General features: G+C 43.4%; 1 protein-coding gene across 6 annotated transcripts in view; it reads right to left on the reverse strand.

Moving 5' to 3' along the window:
• The window catches only part of klhl13 (kelch-like family member 13), a 280,287-nt gene that overhangs the window by 82,500 nt on the left and 173,515 nt on the right, over positions 1 to 24,272 (reverse strand). The window contains exon 1 of one of the 6 annotated variants that reach the window (XM_038774154.1): positions 14,925 to 15,474. The exons of 4 other annotated variants lie outside the window; for them this stretch is intronic. In XM_038774154.1, the coding sequence (XP_038630082.1) occupies positions 14,925 to 15,004 (80 nt within the window). In that variant the 5' untranslated portion in view covers positions 15,005 to 15,474. Of the gene's footprint in view, positions 1 to 14,304; positions 14,851 to 14,924; positions 15,475 to 24,272 lie in introns of those variants that run through there. One more of the 6 variants, XM_038774153.1, reaches the window with a different exon arrangement.

Raw genomic sequence — 24,272 nt, forward strand, 5'->3', positions numbered from 1 at the left:
AAGGTTTTAAAATTAAAACACTGCTGTTTGTTCTTCCTTTTATTAAGTTTTATGTTTTATTAAACAGGTCTGCTTCATCAAGACAAAGCAATTTTTGAATAAACAGAAGCTTGAATTCATTCAGATGAGTGTTAACGAGCTCTCCTGTTCTTCAGTGCCTCATGAAATCTCTACCACACCCCGCTAAACACCTTGAACAGAGAATTAAGTCTTTAAGGCAGTCAGAGATTTTTGCTTGATGATTATTGCAGGTGCAAAGCAAATTTATATCATGAAAGAAAATGCAATTTCCAGAACTTTCACATCTGCTCCATGAATGATGCAATTTGATTTCCTTACTTCCCAAATTACCATGCTGTGCAATACCATTAAGCAATCAAGCAATGTTTCAGATTTTACATCTGTGCTCAGTATGATGGCATTTGTGCCTTCAAATCTATCATTTAAATTTCTAACGTTCTTTCGCTTGCTACAGCATTTTTATAAAATATAGCAACTCCTGCCAAGCTTGCCTGCTGGTACAGCAGCAAACAAGCCTATCCTTGCCCGAGGAAGCTGTACTGGGAGGTGATAGAACAAAGGCTCGATACAGTGATTCCTGGGATGAGAAGGTTCATCTATGAGTAGAGCACAAGGAAATTGGCCCCATGCTTTCTGGAGTTCAGAATGAGAGGTGATCTCATTTAAAAGAATAAAATTCTACAGGGTCAATGCTGAAAGATTGGAGAGTCTAGAAATACGTATCGTAACGCCAAGCTTAAGAAGTCAGCCATTCTGGATTCAGATGAGGAGAAACGTCCCCATTCAGAGGGCTGTGAATCTTAATAATTCTCTACCCCAAGAGGGCAATGGATGCGCAGTTGATGAAAACATCCAAGACTCAAACGGATAGGCTTTTGGGCATGAAGAATATCAAAGGATATGGGGAGTGAGGAGGAAAGGGGAGCTGCGGCAGAGGTTCAGCCACAATCTTGTTGAATGGCAGTGCACGCTCGATGGGTCAAAGGACAATACACCACATGAACAGGCCTTTCAGCCCTCTAAGCCTGCACCGATCATGATACCACCCTTGGCCAAAACCCTCAGCACTTCCTAGTACCCATCCTACCCATGCGTTTGTCAAGATGCCTTTTGAACAACGTTAATGTATCTGCTTTCACAACCTCCCCTGGCAGCGTGTTCCAGGCACTCACCACCATCTGTGTAAAAAACCAGCCTTGCACATCTCCTCTAAAACTTTGCCCCACAGACCTTAAACCTATGCCCCCTGGTGACTGACCCCTCCAACCTGGGAAAGAGTGCCTGCCCAGTCACCCCTCAAACTCTGTTGTTCTAATAAAAACAGTCCAAGTCTATTCAGCCTCTCCGCAGAGCTAACACCCTCCAGGCCAGGCAACATCCTGGTAAACCTCCTCTGCAAAGCCTCCACATCCTTCTGGTTGTGTGGCGACCAGTCTTGTGTGCAATATTCCAAGTGTGGCTTACCAAGGATGCATACAACTATAACATGACTTGCCAGTTTTTATACTCGATGCCCCGTCCGATGAATGCAAGCATTCCATAAGCTTTCTTGACTACCTTATCCACTTGCATTGTCATTTTCAAAGATCTGTAAACCTATATGCCCAGATCTCTCTGACTTTCTATATTCCTAAGAGTTTTGTCATTTACTGTATATTCCCCCTCTATGTTAGACCTACCAAAATACATTACCTCACATTTGTCCAGATTAAACTCCATTTGCTATTTTTCTGCCCAAGTCTTCAACCTAAACCCTGTTGGAACCTCTGACAATCCTCAACACAATCTGCCACTCCAACAACCTTGGGTGTCATCGTCAAAGATACTCATCAGACCGGCTACATTTTCCTCCAAATCGTTTATGTATACTACAAACAACAGAGGCCCCTGCACCAGTCCCTGTGGAACACCACTAGTCACAACCTTCCAGAAAAACATCTTTCTACTGCTACCCTCTGCCTTCTGCAACCGAGCCAGTTCTGTCGAATGGCTGACTCAGATTGCAGATTACACACATTAGTCCTGATCAAAAACGGGTTTGGGGAAAAAGGAGTGTGGGGGCAGGTTCCACTCTTCTATCATTTTTCTCCAGAGATGCTTTTCTTCCTCGAGGATCAGCAACCGATAACCACCCCAATAATCATTTACTTCAGGATTTGTCATCCAGCACAGCAAATGCCCTGGCCAAAATATCAATACATAATTTTGTCATGGTTCAAAATTGTCTGGTCATTTCACCACGGAAAGAACTTTGGTTTCAGCCAAATGCTTGTCATGAAAGGGTCAACTGTTTAAGATAGCACATTGCTGGGTTGTGGACCCCAGGCACACCAAGAGGTAGTAAATGAAAACTTCTCATAAGAAAATCCCTCCGTACCTAGGATCAACCTAGCAAACCTTCTCTGGACTGCCTCCAATCCAGCTTGTCTTTTCTCAGATAACGGGAGCCAAACTGTTCAGTATTCCGGATGTGGTCTGGCTCATGGTGCCTTGTATAGTTTTAGCAGGACTTCTCTATTTTTATACTTCATTCGCTTTAAAATAAAGGCCACCATTCCATTTGCCTTGCCAATTGCCTGCTGAACCTGCACGTTAGCTTTTTTAGTGATTTACGCACAAGAGTCCCCCAAATCCTGACAAAAGACAACTAGTTTTATCTGCAGGTTTGGGGGAGGGGTTTTTACAAGTCAGGAAACAAATACAAAAAAAAGGAGCCAGTCATGAATAGGGAGTCAAATGGTCTATTTCTGTCCCATGTACTCAAGCAGTAGTGGCAAACCAAGCAAAGGGCCTTGGCCCTGGACAGTCGGGACAGCATGCAGAGCGTTTGTTCCTCGTTTAGATAATGATATACACAAGTTTCCCTTGCAGGAAATGAAAGTTTGCAGTGTTCAGCGTAAGCTTTACTTACCACTTACTAATTTGGTTACTGTTTGACAGTGACTGATTAGTCAAATTTAATTTGCCTTACATAGCAATTCAAGGTTGTTTAACCGACAATTCTTCAATTCGGTACCTTTATAATTAGATCCACCAGTGGGTGGTGATCAAATAAATTCTATTTTTTTATTCCAATGTAGCACATTGAAGATCATACACCATCTTGAGCTGCTTCACACAAGTGCACTCAGACATTTGACACTGAGCCACAGAGATATTCGGATAGGCGACCAAACATTTGATCAAAGTTATGGGAGCATCTTAAAAATAGAGGGATAGAGAGGCAAAGAGATTCAGGGAAGGGATTCCAGGGCCGAGGTACCAAGACATCAAGACTGCCAATGGTGGGGCAAAGAGCAGAATGCATTTTCCAGGATTTATACTCCTCTTTAAATGCTCATATTCCAGAATTAATTCGGACACAAATCAGCGGTAGCTCATTATTTTTTAAACATCTAACTGTATCTATTTGTAAAGCTATGACTGTGAAGTTGGTGGGTGGGAGAAAGAACAGCTCTCTGTCAATACCAGAAGCAGAAACTCAACTTCAGTCAGCGCAGTGAGAATTTCACATTGCTTACAAACTCCTGTTCAATTCGCTCCAACCAATCGAACAAAATGCTGTCAACATTTCCATGCTGTAAACATCTAGGACTCTGACTGTAAAAATAATTTGAACTTCCAGTTGAGATGAGCAAGATATGAACAGACTCCAAGGCCTGGGGATAGACTGTGACTTTTGGTTGGCTATCCATTCTGGTGGAGAAGAGACATGACTCCATGTGTATTCATCAGGCGAGCAGCATGACGCATTCTAAAACAGCTCACCATACATTAAAAATCAGGTAGAGCTGCAACCAGCAAAACAACTGGAAAGGTCAGGGTCATGATCGGGAGGGAAAAGTGGTCCCCAAAAGCAGCAGCACAGATTTTCCAGTGCCTTGGGATAGGAATTATTTTGGGGCTGTTTCTGTACTCTTCCCGTGCCCCCCACCCCCCAAACGTCAATGAATTCATAGATTTCAAAGAATCCCTACAATGCAGGAGGCCACTTGGACCTGTCGAGTCAGCACCAACCCTCTAAAAAGTACCTTACTTATGCCCACTCCCGCATCCTATCCTCAAACTCCACCTAACCTGCACATCTTGGACTGTGGGAGTAAACCAGAGCACCCAGAGGGAACCCACGCGGACACGGGTAGAATGCGCAAACCCCACACAGACGGTCAGCCGAGGTGGGAATTGAACCCGAGCCCCTGCCACTGTGAGGCAGCAGTGCTAACCACTGTGCCACCTTGCAAAAATCATTCAAGATGATTTGTCAGAGATCTACTGGTTGGAGAACTATGGCAAAATGTGGATTATCAGAGGGACTCCCCAACACTTCAGCGCGTTGGAGCACAAAATCTACAGGAGTAACAAAAGAATCGAGGCGACTGCACAGATGGTTCAAGATATTGCTTTGTCCAATGCACAGACATTGCATTGCTGCAAGACAGAGCAGCAATCCTGGAGAGCGCATATTCAATCTTGACAGGTTGGAAATTGGTTCTGGGTTGCAAAGGGAAAGCCATTATGGTTCCAAGATTGAGTGTACACATCTTAAAAATGTGCAAGCTGCCACTTCATTTCTCAAAAAATGTGCATTATGCAAATGAACAAGAGATACATAAAAGCAACTATCACAACAGTCAAGTGGACATTGTCCTTATAGGATTACAACACTTGATAGTTATCGCATCGAGCTCAAGATGTTGCTGAAACTTAATTATCCGTTCAATAATGCAGGGAATCTTGCTGGAGAAGAATGGAAATTCACAGATAATCCAACATCTTTCCACTTAAATTGGTTTGATAGCTGAAAATAGGCAGGCTGTTGTGTTCACCGACAGAGCAAGTTACTCTATGCGGTATATTTTGGAATCCCAAGAATGTGGAAACGCTCTGTAGAAAAGAAAGTCTCTTTCCGATATTGCCCTACAATTTTGTTCATGGACAGAAGATAAATTGTAACTCACCCCCCAGAATGCCTCCATCTCATCTTTTGGCTCCCTTTACCCTCTGGCCACTCAAACATTCCCTGATTGCCAGCCAGGAATCTCCATGTTTTCCTCTTTCTTCCTTTGTAGGACTTTCTATGATTTGGTTATATTTGCTGTAGCAATGGCTCGGAGCTTTGCTCTGAAGGTCTTTTCAGCAAAGATCAAATGTTGGACCTCATCCTAACACTACCGTATGCTACCATTTGAGCAATCAGAGGAGCTACCATTTTGCTTTGTTTTTCCACAAGAATTTCCCGAGGCAAGCGGCAAGGGGCCAGGTTTGCCTGCCACACCGAGATGGACTGAACCAGCTAGCATCATATATACCAGATAGGAGCACTGACTATTTGAAAAGGAATATAGAAATTACTGATGCCAATATTAATGCACATACACACAAGTCTCACACCTTCGCAGTGTGGTACTATATCAGGCTACTTTTGACATCAAGAAAGCGGGACAGTGAGATGGGTCACCCTGGCAAACTATGCGGCAATTCTGCTTCTAGAGACCTGGAAACAGGGATCTTTCTATGCTGAGAAAATCTGACAAGTGCATATGTTCATGCTAGTTTTACATATAGCTATAAACAAGGTAACACGATGAAACATTCTCTCACGGATATAAGTGGTTTCAACATCATTTATCCTCCATCCAACAGGCCAATGAACTTGGTCAGCAACACTTGCTCTAGATATGGGATTATTTTTAATAACAGTGATGACTGTTCATCTACACGCTGGCAGCCTGGACTCCCAATAGTCCTCACATGAAACATCTGGGCTTTCCACACAAAAGTTAAAAATACTCCAGTGTCATATGTCGCCTTTAGAAGATTAAATAAAGATCCTCAGTCACGAGGTGACTAAATGATTCAGCCCTGATATACCCATGAGGAATATTCAGTCAGTGGGTTTACTTTACTGGTTCGAGTTCACTGGAAGATTGTTTTCTCTGCCTGATCATAACAGAGTTTGTATCCCTTACAATACTGGCTAACATTCATAATTGTTACTGTTCTCCTAACATGATCCCAATTCCTGAAAATCTCTCCATGCAGAATCAGGTACAAAGACAACTGGAGCATGGATGATTTAAGTCATACACCTTCCGTCTCTCCACCTCTACTCCTTGATCATAGTCCATAAATGCCAATTTTAAAAAACATGTTTATGAAAGTCATCCCTCCCAAGATCATCTTCTTTGGGTGGATGTTCATTTTAGTCTGATATTCGTGAACACGGCAGGAAGATTTTTTTCAATCAAAGGCGCTATATAAATGCAAATTATTTTTGCGAAATATATTGTTAGGCAAGGCACATTAATCAAGCATTATTGAGAACAGTACACAGCGAGAGAGAGAAAAAAAAAGTAGTTCATCGCTTTCACTAAATCTTGTAAATCATCATGTTTTGTCAATTTCAAATCAGTTGGTTGTGAAAGTTCCTAGGCACAGACAGACTGTGAAGGTGCAAACTGCAGTAAATCCTGTAAATTTAGGGCCTTGCGCACCTTTACCGCTTTGTAACGCACAGCGGGATTAATTCCGTTGCCGACGTGTTGGTTTCAGGATCCTTTAAACACAAGCTCACAACCATTTCATCCGATTACATTCTACCGCCTTCATTTTTGATTTGTTACACTCGGGCGGTCAGGCAAAGTTGCAAAATATGCTGTAATCATTCCCCTTAAATAATGCAGTGATTTTCAAACATTGTAGAACTGGAGGGTAAAATAACAAGATTGGAAATTTTGAAGAAGGAACCAAAAGCGTAAACAATTTCCTCCCCAAAAAACTAAAACAATGTCTGAGGGGAGGCAGGCCATGATTGAATTAAGAAAATAATAGAAGAATTAGAGAAAGGATACAGCTGGGACAAATATAAAATTAGGTTTTAAATTACGCTGAAAATTTAAAAAATAACATTGCAAGGGAATGTGACTTATCAGAAACAGATGGGGAAAGCTCCACTTATCTAATGAATGAAGATAAAACAATTGCAATGAAATTGGATAATTTGGAAACCAAGGTGAGACAAATCTCAGCAACTTTAGTTCACTGGCTGCTGTAAGCCGTAGACACAAAGACCCTGAGGGCTTGTCACCAACTAAGAGCCGCATGAAACAAATGCATGGCTTTGGAACTAAATTACTGCACTGTCAAGACAAAAAAATTAATGGATGAATTACAAAGATAAGAAAGACTATAATTTAGATAGTGCTTTTAATGACCACTAGATGTCTCCTGGGCTTTACAGCCAATTAAGTACTTCTTGAAGTGTGGTCACTGACGTAATGTAGGAAATGTGGCAACTGATTTGCACACAGCCTCTCACACATATCAATGTCATAGTTTTTTTCAGGGGGCGTGGTGAGGGTGGCAAGGAGTACCGCCGGGATGAAAGGGAGCTCACGTACAGCAGATGAGACACAGGGATTCGGGTCCCTGGCATTGTGATGCAGCAGTGCTAACCACTGTGCTACCATGCCGCCAACGAGAGATTAGCATTGGCCAGGACACCAGGGATAACTCCAGTGCTGTTTTTCTTCAAAATAGCGTCATGGGATATTTTAAATCCTCTTGATTAAGCAGATGGGGACCTGGTTTAATGCCTCCTCTGAAAGGGGGCATCTTGGACTGCAATGGATTGTCAGCATTGATTACACCCCAAGAGGCAGCACATGCAAGTACAGTGATTCTGGCAAGCAAATAGTCATTCTGCACAAAAGGATGGTCATTCCGCACAGAAGGATCTGCTGGGCTTTGTAATGCAATCGAGATGAAGAAACAAAGAGATGATTTCCTCAGGCCTTTGTCATTAGTCCAAATCACTCCTGAAAAATAACACCTATTTGCCACTGCCTTTAGCATTGCTTGAATAGATACTCAGTAGAGAAATCTATGCTATATTAGCAAATTCATTAATAAGGTTATGGAACATTAATCGAGGCAGAGAGTACAGACCCAAGACTTTTGCCGTAATACATCAAGGAGACTACTTTAAATGCATGATTCAAATAGCTAGCATACAGGTGATTTGTTGTCCAACTGTCACATCTCTTACTTGGGAACAGAGGGAAATTCAGTCCCTCGGTTTTGAGCACCATTCAATTAAGTCATGGCTGATCTATAATCAGATTCAATTGCCAGCTTTTTGATCCAGATTTCTTGATATCCTCACACAACAAAGCATTGTTCATCTCTGTCTTGGAAATTTCTATTGATCCAGCATCTACAACAATTTGTGGTAACCAGCTCCGGGTGTGTGTGAAATGGTGCTTCCTTATTTAACTCCTTCCTCGTCTCCTTGTTCTGCAGTTCCTCAGAGGAAACAGAGCAGATGCAGACTGTTTCTCACTTTAAAGGTCTTGATTAGATCACACTTCAACCCTCTAAATTGAAGAGAACAAACCTGTTCAATAACTCAGTCTTGTGAATCTGCCCTACACCCCATTCAAGGCAAGCATAGCTTTCTGGTAAAGGCAAAATTCAAGACCAGCATCACTTTCTCACATTTGTATTCCAACTCTCGTCCAATTGTGTTCGCCTTTTGGATTATCTTCTGTACGTGCCCACTGTGACAAGTGATTTGTTTATGCGGACATATAAATCCTCCAATTATCTTGATCCGCCAGTAATAAAACAAAAATTACACTTAACAAATATCCACACTGAACACCATCTGCAAAAACTTTGCTCACTCAACTCAGCCCATGCCCCCTTTGTAACTTCTTGCTCACAGCTACACAACGTACTGTGCAAATTGCCAATACATAGAACAAAATAAAAATATTACAGACAATTCTTTGCATAATATATCACATTTTTATACTTGTATCTGAGCTGCAACAGCGTTCAGAGTTATTGACTTGTGGCACTATACTGATCGGATGATAGAGAGCCTACAAATGTTAGTCTTGCACGCATTGAACAGTATTGACCAAAATTGGTCTGCATGTTTAACGTAAAGACCTAAGAGAGCAAACTGAATTCATGAGCTGTGAGTTACTGTAACAGAATGCACAATTTTGTTGTAATCAAGTTATCAGTCTGTTAAGATTTTGTTCCACAAGTGTTTCAGTGGATGTCAGAAAAACAGAAAATTGGAACTTGGATAATTAGAGTTCTAATGTGCAAATGGTGAGTTAAAGGATTTCCCTGCAATCTCCTTAGTTACTAATGATGGATACACTCCATAATGTAGTATTGAGACTGACAGACCAGGAGGTTTTCCAAGCTTGAGAAAAATAAGAGTTTCTACTCCCTTCCCATAGCCTGTCAAAGAATATTAGCTCCTACTCTTTGTCTCCTAGCTCACAATCAGATATTGTCAACCCACACCACAACTTTCTCTCTCTCCTCCTCCTTTCAGCCCTTCCTTAAACCTCAACTCTTGTGGATCACTCATCTGGATAACTGCTTGTATGGCTCCTATGAATTACCTGGGACTTCTTTTTATGTTAAAGGAGCTGTATAACTGGAAGTTTAGTTACTGTATGGGATGTTGGACTGAATTTGAGAGGTGGATCAGAGGCAAGGCAGTAGAATTTGTTGAAAAAGTCGAAGAATTTGAATGAAATGCAGTGGGGAAGACAGCCAATGAAATAATCATAATTATGTATCATCGGGTAGGTTAGTGAATCCCGTTAGTCTCATTGGCTAAGGTAGTAAGCATCACTGTGCAATTAAATCAGCATTCCCAGAAGATCAATATGAATAGCTCAATAGTCAGATTACCTCCATTTGATTAAAGCACTTTGAACCAACCTCGTCTTCTAGACTAGCATAACATAAACCAGATGCAGATGTTAGGCCCCAGAAGATTGCTGCAGAGCTAAGAATTTGGCAATTGAAACTGTATTACGTATTTAAGAGGGTGATTGAAATTCATTCCGATTAGAATATATCCATCTTTGAAGGTAGTTTCTTGCACAATTTTGCTGAAAATTGAAGCCCCTCTTAATTTGGTATTCTCTGCCTCCAATGCTGTTACCCCTCAGTTGGGAATGAAGAATGCACAGTTGGTCATAAATTTCTGCACAATTTGGCAAACACAAACCTCCTCCTGGCTCTCAACCTTAAACCCAAATCCTTAAATGTGGCAGCCTGGCAAATCTACTCCTGGGGGCCCTGCCCACACAATCTAGTTAGCTTAGGACTTCCAAAGTGTACAATATATTGAGCTTTTCAATAAAACTAAAACAGCAAAGGCACTTTGGCCCAGACATCAGCATCTTCTGCATCGTGTCAGCCATGGTTCGGTTGGCAGCCTTCTCATCCAAGTCACAGGGTTCTGGTTTAAGTCCCACTTGAGCGCAAGTATCAAGGCTGACCCTTTTCAGTGCAGTACTGAGAGTGCACTGCATTTAGTGCGTACAATTCTGGTCGCCACACTACCAGAAGGATGTGGAGGCTTTGGAGACGGTACAGAAGTGGTATACCAGGATGTTATCTAGTCTGGAAGGTATTAGCTACGAGGAGAGGTTGGATAAACTCAAGATTGTTTTCATTGGAATGACGGAGCTTGAGGGGCGACCTGATAGAAGTATACAAAATTATAAGTGGCATGGACAGAGTAGATAGTCAGGAGCTTTTTCCCCCAAGGTGGAAAAGTCAATTACATGAGGACATAGGTTTAAGGTGCAAGGAGCAAAGGTAAGAGATGTGCAAGGAAAGGCATTTTTTTTTTTTACACAAGAGGGTGGTGAGTGCCTGGAACTCGCTGCCCGGGGAGGTGCTGGAAGCAGGTTGTTTATGCGCCATCGTGACAAATACATGAATAGGGCGGAAATAGGGGGTTACGGACCCAGAAAGTGCAGTAGGTTTTAGTTTCGACGGGCATCATTATCGGCGCAGGCTTGGAGGGCAAAGAGCCTGTTTCTCTGCTGTTCTTTGATGAAAGTGCCACCAAGGCCCACTTTGCCCTCTCACGTGAACACAAGAGGCCCCATGGTACAACAGGAGGATTATCCTTGGAGTCCTGGTTAATATTTATCCCTCACCAACATCACAAAAGCAGATTAGCTGGTCATTATCACATGGCTGTTTGTCAGAGCTTGCAGTGGAGACTTGGTTGTGGTTTTTCCTTCATCACCACAGGAATTACACTTCTGAAGTAAACATATACTGCTTCTTCTGGTATAATGTTTTACAATGTAAAGTATGAAAATTCAATTAATTCCTAAAAATTGTGGAGGAAAATTATGCCAACTTAACAGGGCAAGCATTGATTTCTTTCTCCTACTTGCTGCAGGGTTCTTTGACTCCTTGCTCAAACCATCCAACCTTCACTGCTCCGCATGCTTTGGAATTCCTCATCCATTCACCAATGGCCGCCAGCAATGCCCAAGACTGAGACAGGGTGAAACAGTTAGGAGCTGTCAAAGTACCCTCTGCAAATTCTAGAAACTGCAGTCAGCCATTCACCCACTTCAGTTTGTTGTCGTTCCATTAGCTGAGTGATATTTACCTGCCTAGAAGTCTCAGATTTTCCCAAAGCACTTGCAGCTAATTAAATACAATGGAAGCATAATTGTTGTATTGTCGGAAACGCAATAAGTCAACTTACACGCAATGCCCCATTAACAGCAGCAATTAAATAATGACCAGACCTTACAGCAATATTGGTTACTATAAGTGGGAGACTGAAGGGGAAATTGCAACACAGGAAGAGCAGGCAGGCAAAGGGCATGAGTAAGCTGAAGCTGTCTTCCATCCAAAACAAAGTTACTCTAGCTGATGATTTTCAACATGTACCATATAAAATGTGATGATGGAAATTTATGAATAATCCACTGGACACTTTTGCTCCAGTCCTTCTGATTCTATATCTTGTAGCTTCTGCTATCACTATCCTTTATGGCATAGCAATGTTATTCCAGAGCTGATAGTTAAGAGTTATCAAATATTAATACTGACATGAATGGGTAATTTTGGAGACTTGATAGTACAACCAACTTCTTTTGTGAACTTCTGAATAATGAAGCCGGGCAGAGGACATGGTGTGGATACCACTCAAATATCCTAACTGCGCAGAAACCCATCCAAAACAATTACAGTTCATTAAATGCACCACCCATACAACAGCAGTGTCTTTTTTTTTAATCAATTTTATTCCTTTGAGATAAGGACTTGAACTGTCTCTAAACATACATCCTACTTTGTTTCCAATAGAATCCCTACATGCAGGAGGACGACATTCAGCCCATCGAATCTGCACCGACCCTCTGAAAGAGTACTCCACCGAAGCCCACTCTCCCATCCTATGCCTGTAACCCCCATGCATTGATCCTGTCCAATCCACCTAACCTGCGCATCTTTGGACGGTGGCAGGAAACAAGAGCATCCGGAGGAACCCAGGCAGATGGTAGATATGGTGAGAACGTGTAAACTCCACACAGGCAGTCACCAACGGCCAGAATCGAAGCCAGGTCCCTGGCGCTATGAGGCAGCAGTGCTAATCACCCGATAGATCTCTTAATGGTTCAGTGGTTAGCACTGCTGCCTCACAGCACCAAGGATCCAGGTTTGATGCCGGCCCAGGGTCACTGACCATGTGGAGTTTGCACCGTGTCTGTGTGGGTCTCACCCCGATAACGCAAAAGATTTACAGGGTAGGAGGATTGGCCACATTAAATTGCCCCTAATTGGAAAAGTTATAAGAACTTATAATGGCTTTTCATTGCACCAAAATTTTAATTTCAGCTTCGCTTTCATCATGATAAATTTTTTTTATCAGTGACACTTTGACCCTTAAAATAATATCTCCCGGGTTTCCCGCCTGCCCTCTCAACTATCAACTCTAATGCCTTGTTTCCTGCAATGCTGCTATGGTCATAAAAAACTGGTCAGAGGAAAATCAGGTTCTGCACGTTCCTGTCAACGTGGCCGGAGTAGCCAATAATTGCTGGATGGATGACAACGGCACTCAATTCTTCTTCCTTTCCATAAAGCTGTGGGTCCCAATTGGATCGAAGGAAAAGAAGCAAATGGTAGTGGCGTCAGACACGAAGCAAGTTGCATGGAGCTACACGGTCATGACACCTGGCAGCGGTGAGAAAAATACCAGCCACATAACATTTTATAGCTTCTGATTTTTGCCTTGCAGGGACTTCAACAGTGTGACTGAAATGCACGCAGGTGACAATTTTTATTGCTTTGACCAGGCAACATCAGTCAAATCCCCAAATTCCCCAGCATATTCAGAAATACCCACTGCACTAAAAATTCTAGCTCTGAACTGTCCGAATGAGTCAGTTAGTTCAGCATACAAATTCCTACATAGAAACACAAACATGTCCAAAACAATAAATTCATGCATAAATTACTAGAAAAAATAAGATTTAAGGAAAGGATGTATTGGACAAAATCCTAATCATCAAGGTCAGAGACATTTTCTTAAACATTAAAAAAGAGCTAATAAAGGCAATTTGTTTTAAGTCAATTATGCAGCTGAAGTTAACAAAACCTGACCGGTATCAAACCGTATCCAAGCACAAAAGTTGTAGACAACTAATATTTAGAAAGCCAGCCTCACTATCTCAAACACAATGTCTAAACCAAATTCAGCAAGCGGAGCTTTCATATTAAAAGCCAGAAAAGAAAGCCGTGCCACAACATGACAAAGCATTACCTGACACTCATTAGTGACCCCATGAAACCTTTTAACCCTTAAATATGCAAATAATTTATGGTACTGTTTTTTAAAAATGTATCTAGTTCGATTTTTAAAAAGCCACAGAACCAACCACCTTTACAACAGGGAACATTTTTCAAACTGAAAAAAAAAGTGTTTAATGGAAGCTCACTTCGGGGCTTTAACTCTTGTTTTTTGCGCACGCACGTGCCAAGGCAGCACTGCACAACGTGTCAGAAGATGAGCAAAGGATAAAAGAGAGGATTCAACAATTCAACCAGGACACCTGGTGGCATGCGGCGGTAGAGTGAAAAGAAAAAAAGTAAAAAAAATAGTGCAGGGATTGAGGCGGATAACAATAAGACCGAGGCATCATTGTAATAAACGATCAAGTGTCAAATACTGCACCATGCAGCACGAATCAAATGCAGCTATTTAGTGCACTCAGCCTTAACCTTAAATGGCAAACGGCAGTATAAATCCTTACAAAAAAAGTATTCAGCGCGTGCAGTACACACCATTTAATACATTTTGGCTGTCAGTCCTGAAACATCAGCTCAGTAATTAATGCTAGAAAGTACATCAATGAATATGCTACATTACCAGGGTACTGACATGCAAAAAAAAATCACAGCGTTTTAGCAAACTGGCATCTGCAAACTTACATGTATGCTGGAGTCAGTGTTGCTGTCCTAGATGGCTTCAGCACAGAAACTGGGAATTTCCAGTTAGTGGGGTTGCTGGTTTTCCATTTCAATGGCATGTTGTTATAAAGGTACTATCATACCAGCGACAAGCATTTCCAAAATAGACTTCCAGCTAGGAGCTCCATACCAGATAAGACTATTCACAGTGGCTGCTGCTCGGAACACGTGAATGATTCTGGCACTGCTCTTAAGCTAATGTTTTCCATTGCCGTATTTCGTGGAACAGATCTGAAAGGCATTCTCTGTTCCCCAAATCCTTTGTCTGCCTTAAAGCAGAGAGATGTGGTTTCGCTATCGTGCTAACTCAACAATAGTGCCTGCCACCTTATTTCAGAGCAGCTCCGACTGCAACATGCAGACCGATTCTCAGCAGCAGCACATTAGGGCTTTGTTTACCAGCACACTGCTAGAACACGATAAGGACTGCAAGAGCAGTGCTACCTGTACGGAGCTCTGCAATGAAGCAGTAAATTATTCACAGTTTCCACCCTTCATTTCAGTAAGATTTGAACAGCACTGTAGAAGGAAAAAAAACACACACAAAAGGATCATGTGATATATCTGAGTCATCAACATACCTACTCAAAATACACTTGTCATCCTCTGTAAATTCTTCTTTTGGGCTGCAACAATACAAATGGGATATAAATTTCAGCATAGCCCTGGGCCACTGCTAATAGACATCAGGGAACAAATTCAGCAGCCTGATTTTCTCCTGTAAAAGCTCCAACCAAACATAGCACCAATGCTATTATGATAAAACCCTTTTCCCATTCTAACAGTCCATCACAGCCATAATGCAGAGTCCAAGATGTCAAAAAAAATCAGAAATGATGCAATTTCCTGGATGCCCGTCTACTGTCTGCTGTCAGTGTGCTTTTATTTTCCCCCATACTCCTTCTGAGCACCACACTCAAAGACCCGAGTATTTTGCAACATGCTGTATTGCATGCGTCTCATTCTGTATCTTCTGCGGGGAACCGGGACTTTGCTTGCAGTATGATCCAGCAGTCACAATCAGCCAGTGCTGTTAACGATCCAATTCAACGGCTCTCAAATAGCTCATCAACCACTTGAAGTTGTGTCGGAGCAGTTGGTCAAGCAGGTGGCCACCTGGGACCACTCTGCTGTTCTGCGATGATCCCAGGTGCTGGCAACAGATAAGAATCTCGACACAAGAGCATGTGGTTTCATAAGCAAGAGCTCGGAGAGCAACATATTAATATTTGACTAGCCTCTTTCTTTTAAAGAAAAAATGATTACTGAACGCGTTGCTTTGCAAGAGACTGCAACCTACCTCAGAATATTTTATGCCAAATTTTCAAAACCTTCATAGTCGTTTGATCTTTAAATAGTCAGAATATGTTTATTAATATCTGGTCACATATAACTAATTTGAAACACTACGCTTCCATATCTGCAGTGGAATGAAACCTACAAATAACAGGCACATTTTAATCTGCAACTTACCCCAAGAGAAATGTTTTCTCATCCAGAACAAACACAAGACATACAATTATGTGACAGTTTTAGCAAACCATTACAAAGTTAAAATGTCCATAGCCTTGAACAGGAGGTGCGTTTACACGTTAATTGTGGTATTGGAGAACAGCGTTATTTGCTCTATACAAACACTGCAGCTATCGTGTAAATAGACCTAAAATTTTGACATTGAAGTCAATTCAGGCCTGAACAGGAGATTTACAGTGCATGAGTTCAATGTTGGTGCATGGTTGAAGCCACTTGGTATGGACACTAAATGGGGTGTAAATGCACTCACTCCATCAGCCATGGAAAGCAGCAATAACACATTTCTGCAATAGCTTTTTCTCATCTAAACTGACAGCCTAAAAGACCCCGACAGAGATTACAACTGTAATGATACATCATTACAGTGACTACTCCATGCAATTTTACTTGTGTATTTAATTGAGGTGATGCCAGTTTAAAAGCAGTAGCACGGGGGAAACTAAACAAAATATTCCAGGAGCGAGACACAAATCCCCTAATGGTGACACTCGGTGAATGTGGCTTCATGAATAAAATGGGTTACAATAATCTGGAGAGACTGAAGAAGTGTAGCATTGTTCGACTCACAACAGAGGTTAAGGGGAGATCAAGTAGAGGTGTTCAAAATATATGTTCAGTTTGAGAGAGTCAGCAAAGTTGCCAAGCAGAGGACAGAGCTTCAAACTAATCGGCAATAATGCCAAGGGGAACAGAGGAGAATCTTTTTTTAAAGAAAGGAGCTGTAACATGTCACCTGAAAGGATGATGGAAGCAAAGTAAATACAACTTCTCAAAAGGAATTGGATCTCAACCTACACAGGAAAAATATGGGGTAAAAGCAGGGCTTGGAACTAATTTATAGCTTGTTTAGAGATGCCTAGACAGGCACAATGAGTTGGATGGACTCCGATGCTGCAATTCTAATAGATCTCAGCTGTGGATCTTGTTCCCATGGTTTTCTGAATCAGAGATGAGACTATTGCAATTGATCCAACGCTGGTTCTAATAGAGGCATTGTTACAGTTAATGAAAACAAGACACTGCACATCTGTCAACTAATACACCTAAAGTGATTAAAATTGAGGAAGGGAGGATTAAATCCCAAAATTTGGTAGATTACTTCACTCTAATCTATACAAATTTTATCAAAGTTTAATATATGCTATTGCCTTTCACTTTCTACCAAGCTGTTTTGTAAATTCAATTCCATTTCTGGGTGATTTAGAGATGTGGATCAGAAATTGGCTAGTTGAAAGAAGACAGAGAGTGGTGGTTGATGGGAAATGTTCAGAATGGAGTTCAGTTACGAGTGGCGTACCACAAGGATCTGTTCTGGGGCCGTTGCTGTTTGTCATTTTTATAAATGACCTAGAGGAGGGAGCAGAAGGATGGGTGAGTAAATTTGCAGACGACACTAAAGTCGGTGGAGTTGTAGACATTGCGGAAGGATGTTGCAGGTTACAGAGGGACATAGATAAGCTGCAGAGCTGGGCTGAGAGGTGGCAAATGGAGTTTAATGCGGAGAAGTGCGAGGTGATTCACTTTGGAAAGAATAACAGGAATGCGGAATATTTGGCTAATGGTAAAATTCTTGGTAGTGTGGATGAGCAGAGGGATCTCGGTGTCCATGTATATAGATCCCTGAAAGTTGCCACCCAGGTTGATAGGGTTGTGAAGAAGGCCTATGGTGTGATGGCCTTTATTGGTAGAGGGATTGAGTTCCGGAGCCATGAGGTCATGTTGCAGTTGTACAAAACTCTAGTACGGCCGCATTTGGAGTATTGCGTACAGTTCTGGTCGCCTCATTATAGGAAGGACGTGGAAGCTTTGGAACGGGTGCAGAGGAGATTTACCAGGATGTTGCCTGGTATGGAGGGAAAATCTTATGAGGAAAGGCTGATGGACTTGAGGTTGTTTTCGTTAGAGAGAAGAAGGTTAAGAGGTGACCTAATAGAGGCATACAAAATGATCAGAGGGTTAGATAGGGTGGACAGCGAGAGCCTTCTCCCGCGGATGGAGGTGGCTATCACGAGGGGACATAGCCTTAAATTGAGGGGTAATAGATATAGGACAGAGGTCAGAGGTGGGTTTTTTACGCAAAGAGTGGTGAGGCCGTGGAATGCCCTACCTGCAACAGTAGTGAACTCGCCAACATTGAGGGCATTTAAAAGTTTATTGGATAAGCATATGGATGATAAGGGCATAGTGTAGGTTAGATGGCCTTTAGTTTTTTTCCATGTCGGTGCAACATTGAGGGCCGAAGGGCCTGTACTGCGCTGTATCGTTCTATGTTCTATTCACATTGCAAAATTATGCCAATGTGTTACGGTTCCTGAGACTACAGCCACAGCTCATAGAATCAGAGAATCCCTACAGTGCAGAAGGAGGCCATTCAGCCCATCGAATCTGCACCGAACATTTGACAGACCACCCTACACAATCCCAATCCCCGCCCTATCCCTGAAACCCTACCTAACCTTTGCAAACTTGGGGGCAATTTAGCATGGCCAATCCACCTAACCTACACATCTTTGTAGTGTGGAAGGAAACCGTGCACCCGGAGAAAACCCATGCAGACACTATGAAGTGCCTTCCTCAAAGTACAAAAAAAAGACAAAACAAGTGTGTGCGAATGTAGCACTGTCAACTGAATCATCGTAAACCCATTATATAAGGAACAATTTCACAATTCATATCTCTGCAGTGGAGCTCTGGCCCCCCACATGTAAATAATTGGGAACTCAGATACGAGCCTCCCTCGATTGTGGCCAGAAAATTCCTGATATCTGCTCCCATTGAAGTTCCGCAGTCAGGAGCATAAACCACAACACCACCCTGAAATAAGTCAGTTTAGAATTTTTTAAAATCCCTGAAATCAGAATTATATTTGCAAACAATAGTCTATGTATACGTAAAGCGATATGAAATTGGGGGGGGGGGGGGGGGGGGGGGGGGGGGGGGAGGAGGAATCAAAACTAAGGGGAACTGAGTCTTTTTACATCTAGCGATTCTTATATAGGTTGAGTATCCTTTATCTGTATATCTGAAAATCGAATACATCTGAAAACCGGAATGTTTTTTTGAAGTGCTATGCAATTGATTTGTATGTGAATAAAGCAATGTAAATTATATTACAAGTGTAATAAGTGTCAACAGGTAAGAAGTAGGGTGAGAGAGTTGGGAAATGGAGGAACAACCTAGCATTTGTTGATGTAGCTAACCCAGGTGATTGTAACACAAATAGCCCCCAGCCTACTATATGCATGGTAGATCAGAAAATATCTGAATACTGAAATGCAGTTGGTCCCCAAGGGTTTTGGATGAAGAATATTTGACCTGTACTCCCATCTCCAAAGGAATTGTACACCCTCATTCCAAAACAGCAATGAAATCAATCCAGTTTCACATACTGGTCCTTTGGGGTTGTTTTTAAACCTAAATATAATTTTGAAAGAATCAAATTGCAGTTTATACTCATTTATTAAAACTTAGATTTTAAGAAATTATTTCATGGATCTTAGGACAACCCATTGGAACTTTGAGATAACACGGTGTATAGTTTAAGCTTTAACTACACATTTTGGATGAGGTTGACTGACATTCATAAATCTGATTCTACAATTTTACAGCTAGCTCATTATTTCTTGTCTGAGATTAGTACACCTGCATCAGCCTCCTGCGCTGGCTTCTTTCACCACTTGCTCTAAAACATGGAAAGATACGGTTAAATACCCACTGCAAGGAAAACATGAAGGGGCAACCAAGGGCCAATTCTATAGTCATACTTAGGGCAGACTGGGAAGGTTAGAACGTTCCCTTTCCTGAACGATATTAGTTACCAAATCCGGTTTCTGGAGTAAACACCACTTTATCTGTCTGGTACTGGTCCTTAAATTACAAGCTTTATTGAATTTAACTAAAGAACTTGCAATTCTGGGTTCTGAATCCATGACTTTGGAATTGCTAGCCCAGTATCATAACTACTAGGCTACATAATCGGCATAAAAACTGAAAGGATGTAGCTGCACTAGAATATTTGATGCCAAAGTTAATTCTCTTGAAGAACAAGGGAGTCCCTACTGCAAAAAATTATTTGTCTAAATCTAAAACCTCTTCTCTAAAGGTTCTTTCGTGTTCTTCTAAGTAGTTTGTTAATAAGCTATTCCTGCTCAGATATAATTTGTTGATTGCAACATACTGTTTGAGCAGGAGAGGTTGTTGTCTGCAGCCCAGTTTAAAGTTGGGCCTGTTTCCCTCAGAGAAGGCCGAGAGGAAATTTGATCGAGGCGTTCAAGATCATGGGGAGTCAGGACAGAGTAGATGGGAAAAAATTGTTCACCACTTTGAAAAGATGGACAATAAGAGGGTACAGATTTAAAGTAATTGGCAAAAGAAGCAAAAACAACCCGAGGGAAAACTTATTCATGCAGCGAGTGGTTGAATCGGAAATACGCTGCTTTAGAGAGCGTGGTAGAGGAAGTTTCAGTTGAAGCACTCAATTATTTGGAGAGCTGGTATGATGAGAAGAATGGCCTCCTTCTATGCTGAAACAATTCTGTGATAGGTTTCAACAGTATGATCTATGGGCGCGATCCATGGCTGCATTGTGGTCTTGCTCGAGCGCGGTATGGCCAGGGGACATCAGGCGAGGTTTCCTGGCAGCCTTCATTCCTCGCGGGATCTACCCAACTCACCTAGGATCTACCGGCCTCCCCAACAAGGTCGCAACCGGGTGCTGTTCAGCATGGTCCAGGCAGAACAGCACCCTTGGTGCCCGAGTGGCACTGCCAAGCTGGGAGGAGCACTGCCCGGTTGCCAGTGCAAGGGTGCCAAGCTGACACTGCCAAGGCTCAGGGGCCAAGCCCATGGAAGGAGAGTGGAGGCGGAGGGGTTTGAATGGTAGGGAGGTGCATGGCAAATAGGGGCCTCTGGGAGATTGGGGAGGGTGACGGTGGGGGTCCTGGAGTGGGAGGGGTGCTGTAAGGGGATGTGGGATGAGCCCCCAGGACCCCATAGAGGTGTGTCCTTACCTGGGGGTTGTGGGGGTAATGCCCATGTGTATTGGGGGGGGGGAAGAGGTGAGATTGCCCATAGGTTGGGGGGGGGGGGGGGACACCCAAAAGCTCACTTAGAGATTGGGACACCCTTTCAAAATGGCGGCCCATGGGCGAGTTTAGTTTCCCGGTGCTGAAAAAATTTCCAGTGTGGGCTGAACCGGTGAGAAACTCCCCAGGGCCTAAAAAAGTGAATAAGTGTCACTGGGTAGCGGTGGGGAACTCCCCGGCAGAGCTGACGGAAAACTCCCTGAAAAAAATGCCAAAATTTAATATTTTCCATTAAATTCCACCCTACGAGGTCAAAGACCGAACACGTGAAGAAAACCATGAACACTGCGGCTTCTCCCCACACCAGCTCAACTTTTAACGACTGACCAGCAGCTCAGAGTAGTCAGGGGCCTCGCATAAGCCACCAATTAATATGTAGAGTTCATAATGAAACTAACCTTGCATAATGTTTTACGTAAGAAAATATTTTAATACTACGTGATGTTTGATTTATTACTATTCTGTTTTAATGCTTTTAGATAGTACGAGCCGAGTTATTTGTTCAAACTATGGAGTCTGAGGCATGTGGTGTGTTCAAGGGAACGGGGGGGGGGGGGGGGGGGGGGGGGGGAGTGAGGGGTTTGCATTGTGGCAAGTGTCTGCAGATCAATGTTTCCTATGTTTTGTATATAAATTGAAAATGGCTTGAATAAAAAAAAAATTTTTTAAACGGGGCCCATTCTCCCAAGCAGCAGGCCTCTTTGCTCTTCTGGGCTTTTGGGTTCTGCTTTTGCCAAGCTTGTATCTCGAGAGGAATCGATTCTGCAGGCTCTTCACACCATCTACTTTCCTCTCCCCTCTGCCAAAATAGTTCCCATCCAGATTTTGGTTGGGGCGACAAGCTCTGGGTTTCAATACTCGGAGCTTCCTTCTTCACCAAATGGCTTTATAATTATAATGTAAAACAAAGATAACCCATAACAAATAAGAAAACACTCCCTCTTTCCACCCACCGACGTCAACCACTTCTTAAAGAAGATGATGAACAACCTCCACCACGAGAGGAACCCCTCCTCTGACTCCAAATGGCAAATCTTGGGCGGGATTCTCCTGCAATTGGCAGGATGGCCCAACGCTGGCGCAAACCACTCCGGCATCGGGCCTACCCGAAGTTGCGGAATCCTCCGCATTTCCGGGGACTAGGCCGGCACCGGAGAGGTTGGTGCCGCGCCAACCGACGCTGAAGGGCCAGCGCGAGTTGACGCATGCGCAGAACCGCCGCCGTGGTTCCGTGCACCTGCAGACCGGCCGGCGTATTCCTGCGCATACGCAGGGGGTTCTTCTCTGCGCCGGTCATGGCAGATCCCTACAGAGGCCGGCGTGAAAGGAAGGAGTGCCCTCACGTTACAGGCCCACCCACCCCCCGAGCTAGATCCCCCTGCCCCTCAGGACTCCACTAGATGGCCTACCAGCCAGGTCCCGCCGTGTGGGACCATGTCCATTCCACACCGGCGGGACTGGCCAGGAACTGACGGCCGCTCGGCCCATCGGGGCCAGGAGATCTGCGGGAGGGAGGGGGGGCGCGGGCGCTGCCAACGGCCACCGACCAGCATGGCATAAACCCCGCCCGAAAACCGGCGTCGGAGCGGCAGGGCAGGATTCACACCGCCCCCCGCCGGGGGTTCCCCAACTCACAGGGGGGGTCGGAGAATCCCGCCCCTTATCTTTTCCAGATGTTGGAATTCCTCCATGCCACTCACCCACCCTCCTGCCTTGGGCAGCTCTGGAGCCCACCACCCTAACAGGATCCACCTCTGGGCTCTCAGGGAGGGAAAGGTCAACACCTCAGCCTCTCTCCCCTCCTGCACTCCCAGATCCTGCAACACCTTGGTCCTGTTTTTTTTCAAATAACAAAGCAACAAATTAACTTTAATCTGGGCAGAGGCTCTCCATATCGGTCACGTGCTTCCGGCAGCCTTGTACAATCCGTAGTTAATGATCAAATGTATCCAAGAAGGGACAGCGATGCTATTTTAGTTTATATTTGGAAAAGAACAGAGAAATAATTGGATAATTAGTAACTAGCTGTAGGCTGACTCAGGCAGCCAGGCTTTCCATCATATTTTGTACAGAATGGGTTGACAGGGTCAGTGTTGATTTGCCTGTGCAAGGAGGAGGAAGCAGAAATGGGAAGTAAATGGGGAAGGGTCCTCATTGGAGAAGTTGTTCCATGATTGCGCTTTGCTGGGCGTCTTCTTCGGGGCTGAGATTGACCAGTTCCGTCATGATAGCCGGAGTGTCGTAGTCACCATCCTCTGAGCTCTCATCCCTGGATGGCTTGTCCGGGTGGCAGCCATTTGCCAGGGTCGGCAACGATTTGGCTTTTGAGCCACTGTAGGGACAGGGCTCCAGTTCCTGGAGAACTTCAATCAGGGTCTCCTTGCTGACCCCAGAATCCAACAAGCATTCATCAGCTCCTGCTGCAAGGCTGTCAAACTGAACACCATCTTCCTTTCCCCGCACCCCTCAAAATAAAACAAATGTAACTCATCCATTTTTCCCACCAGATTTCCTTTCAGTTCCAATTTATTTACCCCTCATCACAATAAGCTCCCTGATGATATTGAACTTACCCCCACATGGTCCAACAAGCTAAAATAGAAACTCACTCTTACAAATTGGCAAAACCATTACTTCTGCACAAGAAAGTCGCCCTGGTCCTAAATGTAGCGTCGGCCCATTTATTTACATTTGAACTGGGTACTTTTTCCAGGGTTCACATTAACTGCGTGTGTAGAATAGGTTTGTGACTGGAGTTTCTATAAACGGACAGAAATATGTAAGGGGGTGTGGCAAAAACCGTCCACAGAAATCAGTCGCCCAGAAAAAAGCTGTTCATTTACCTGAACATGGAAAGAGAAGAAACTGAGGCACGAGAAGGTAAATGATGAGCGTTTGCACCAAACCTGTTTGGGGGTTCTGGAGGGAGATAGTGCAGGAGCTGCCTAAACAGCGCTGCTGTAAGCACAGGTATGGAAATCTACAGCTTGTGGCGTTCCAAGTGGCGACAGGTAGCTTAATAGATACTCAGGTGACGGAAACAGATCGAACAGGAGGTTTCAAAAGTGGACTTGATGCATACTCTTCAGGAGAAAAAAAAAATTGGAGGAATGTAGGCGAGGGCGCCAGGCAAAGAGAGATCAAGGCGACGAGTGGCAAGGCAGGCCAGGGCACCGGCTGCGTGTGCACAGATAAATTTAGTGCTGCTTTCCTCAGCATTGAAAATATTGATTCTACTTAGTACCATCTACTTAGAAGAAACTGGGTTTTTTTCAGTAACTACAACAATGAAAACAAAGTACTGAACTGGAA

This window comes from Scyliorhinus canicula, chromosome 17 (genome assembly GCF_902713615.1).
Source record: "Scyliorhinus canicula chromosome 17, sScyCan1.1, whole genome shotgun sequence".
NCBI lineage: Eukaryota > Metazoa > Chordata > Chondrichthyes > Carcharhiniformes > Scyliorhinidae > Scyliorhinus > Scyliorhinus canicula.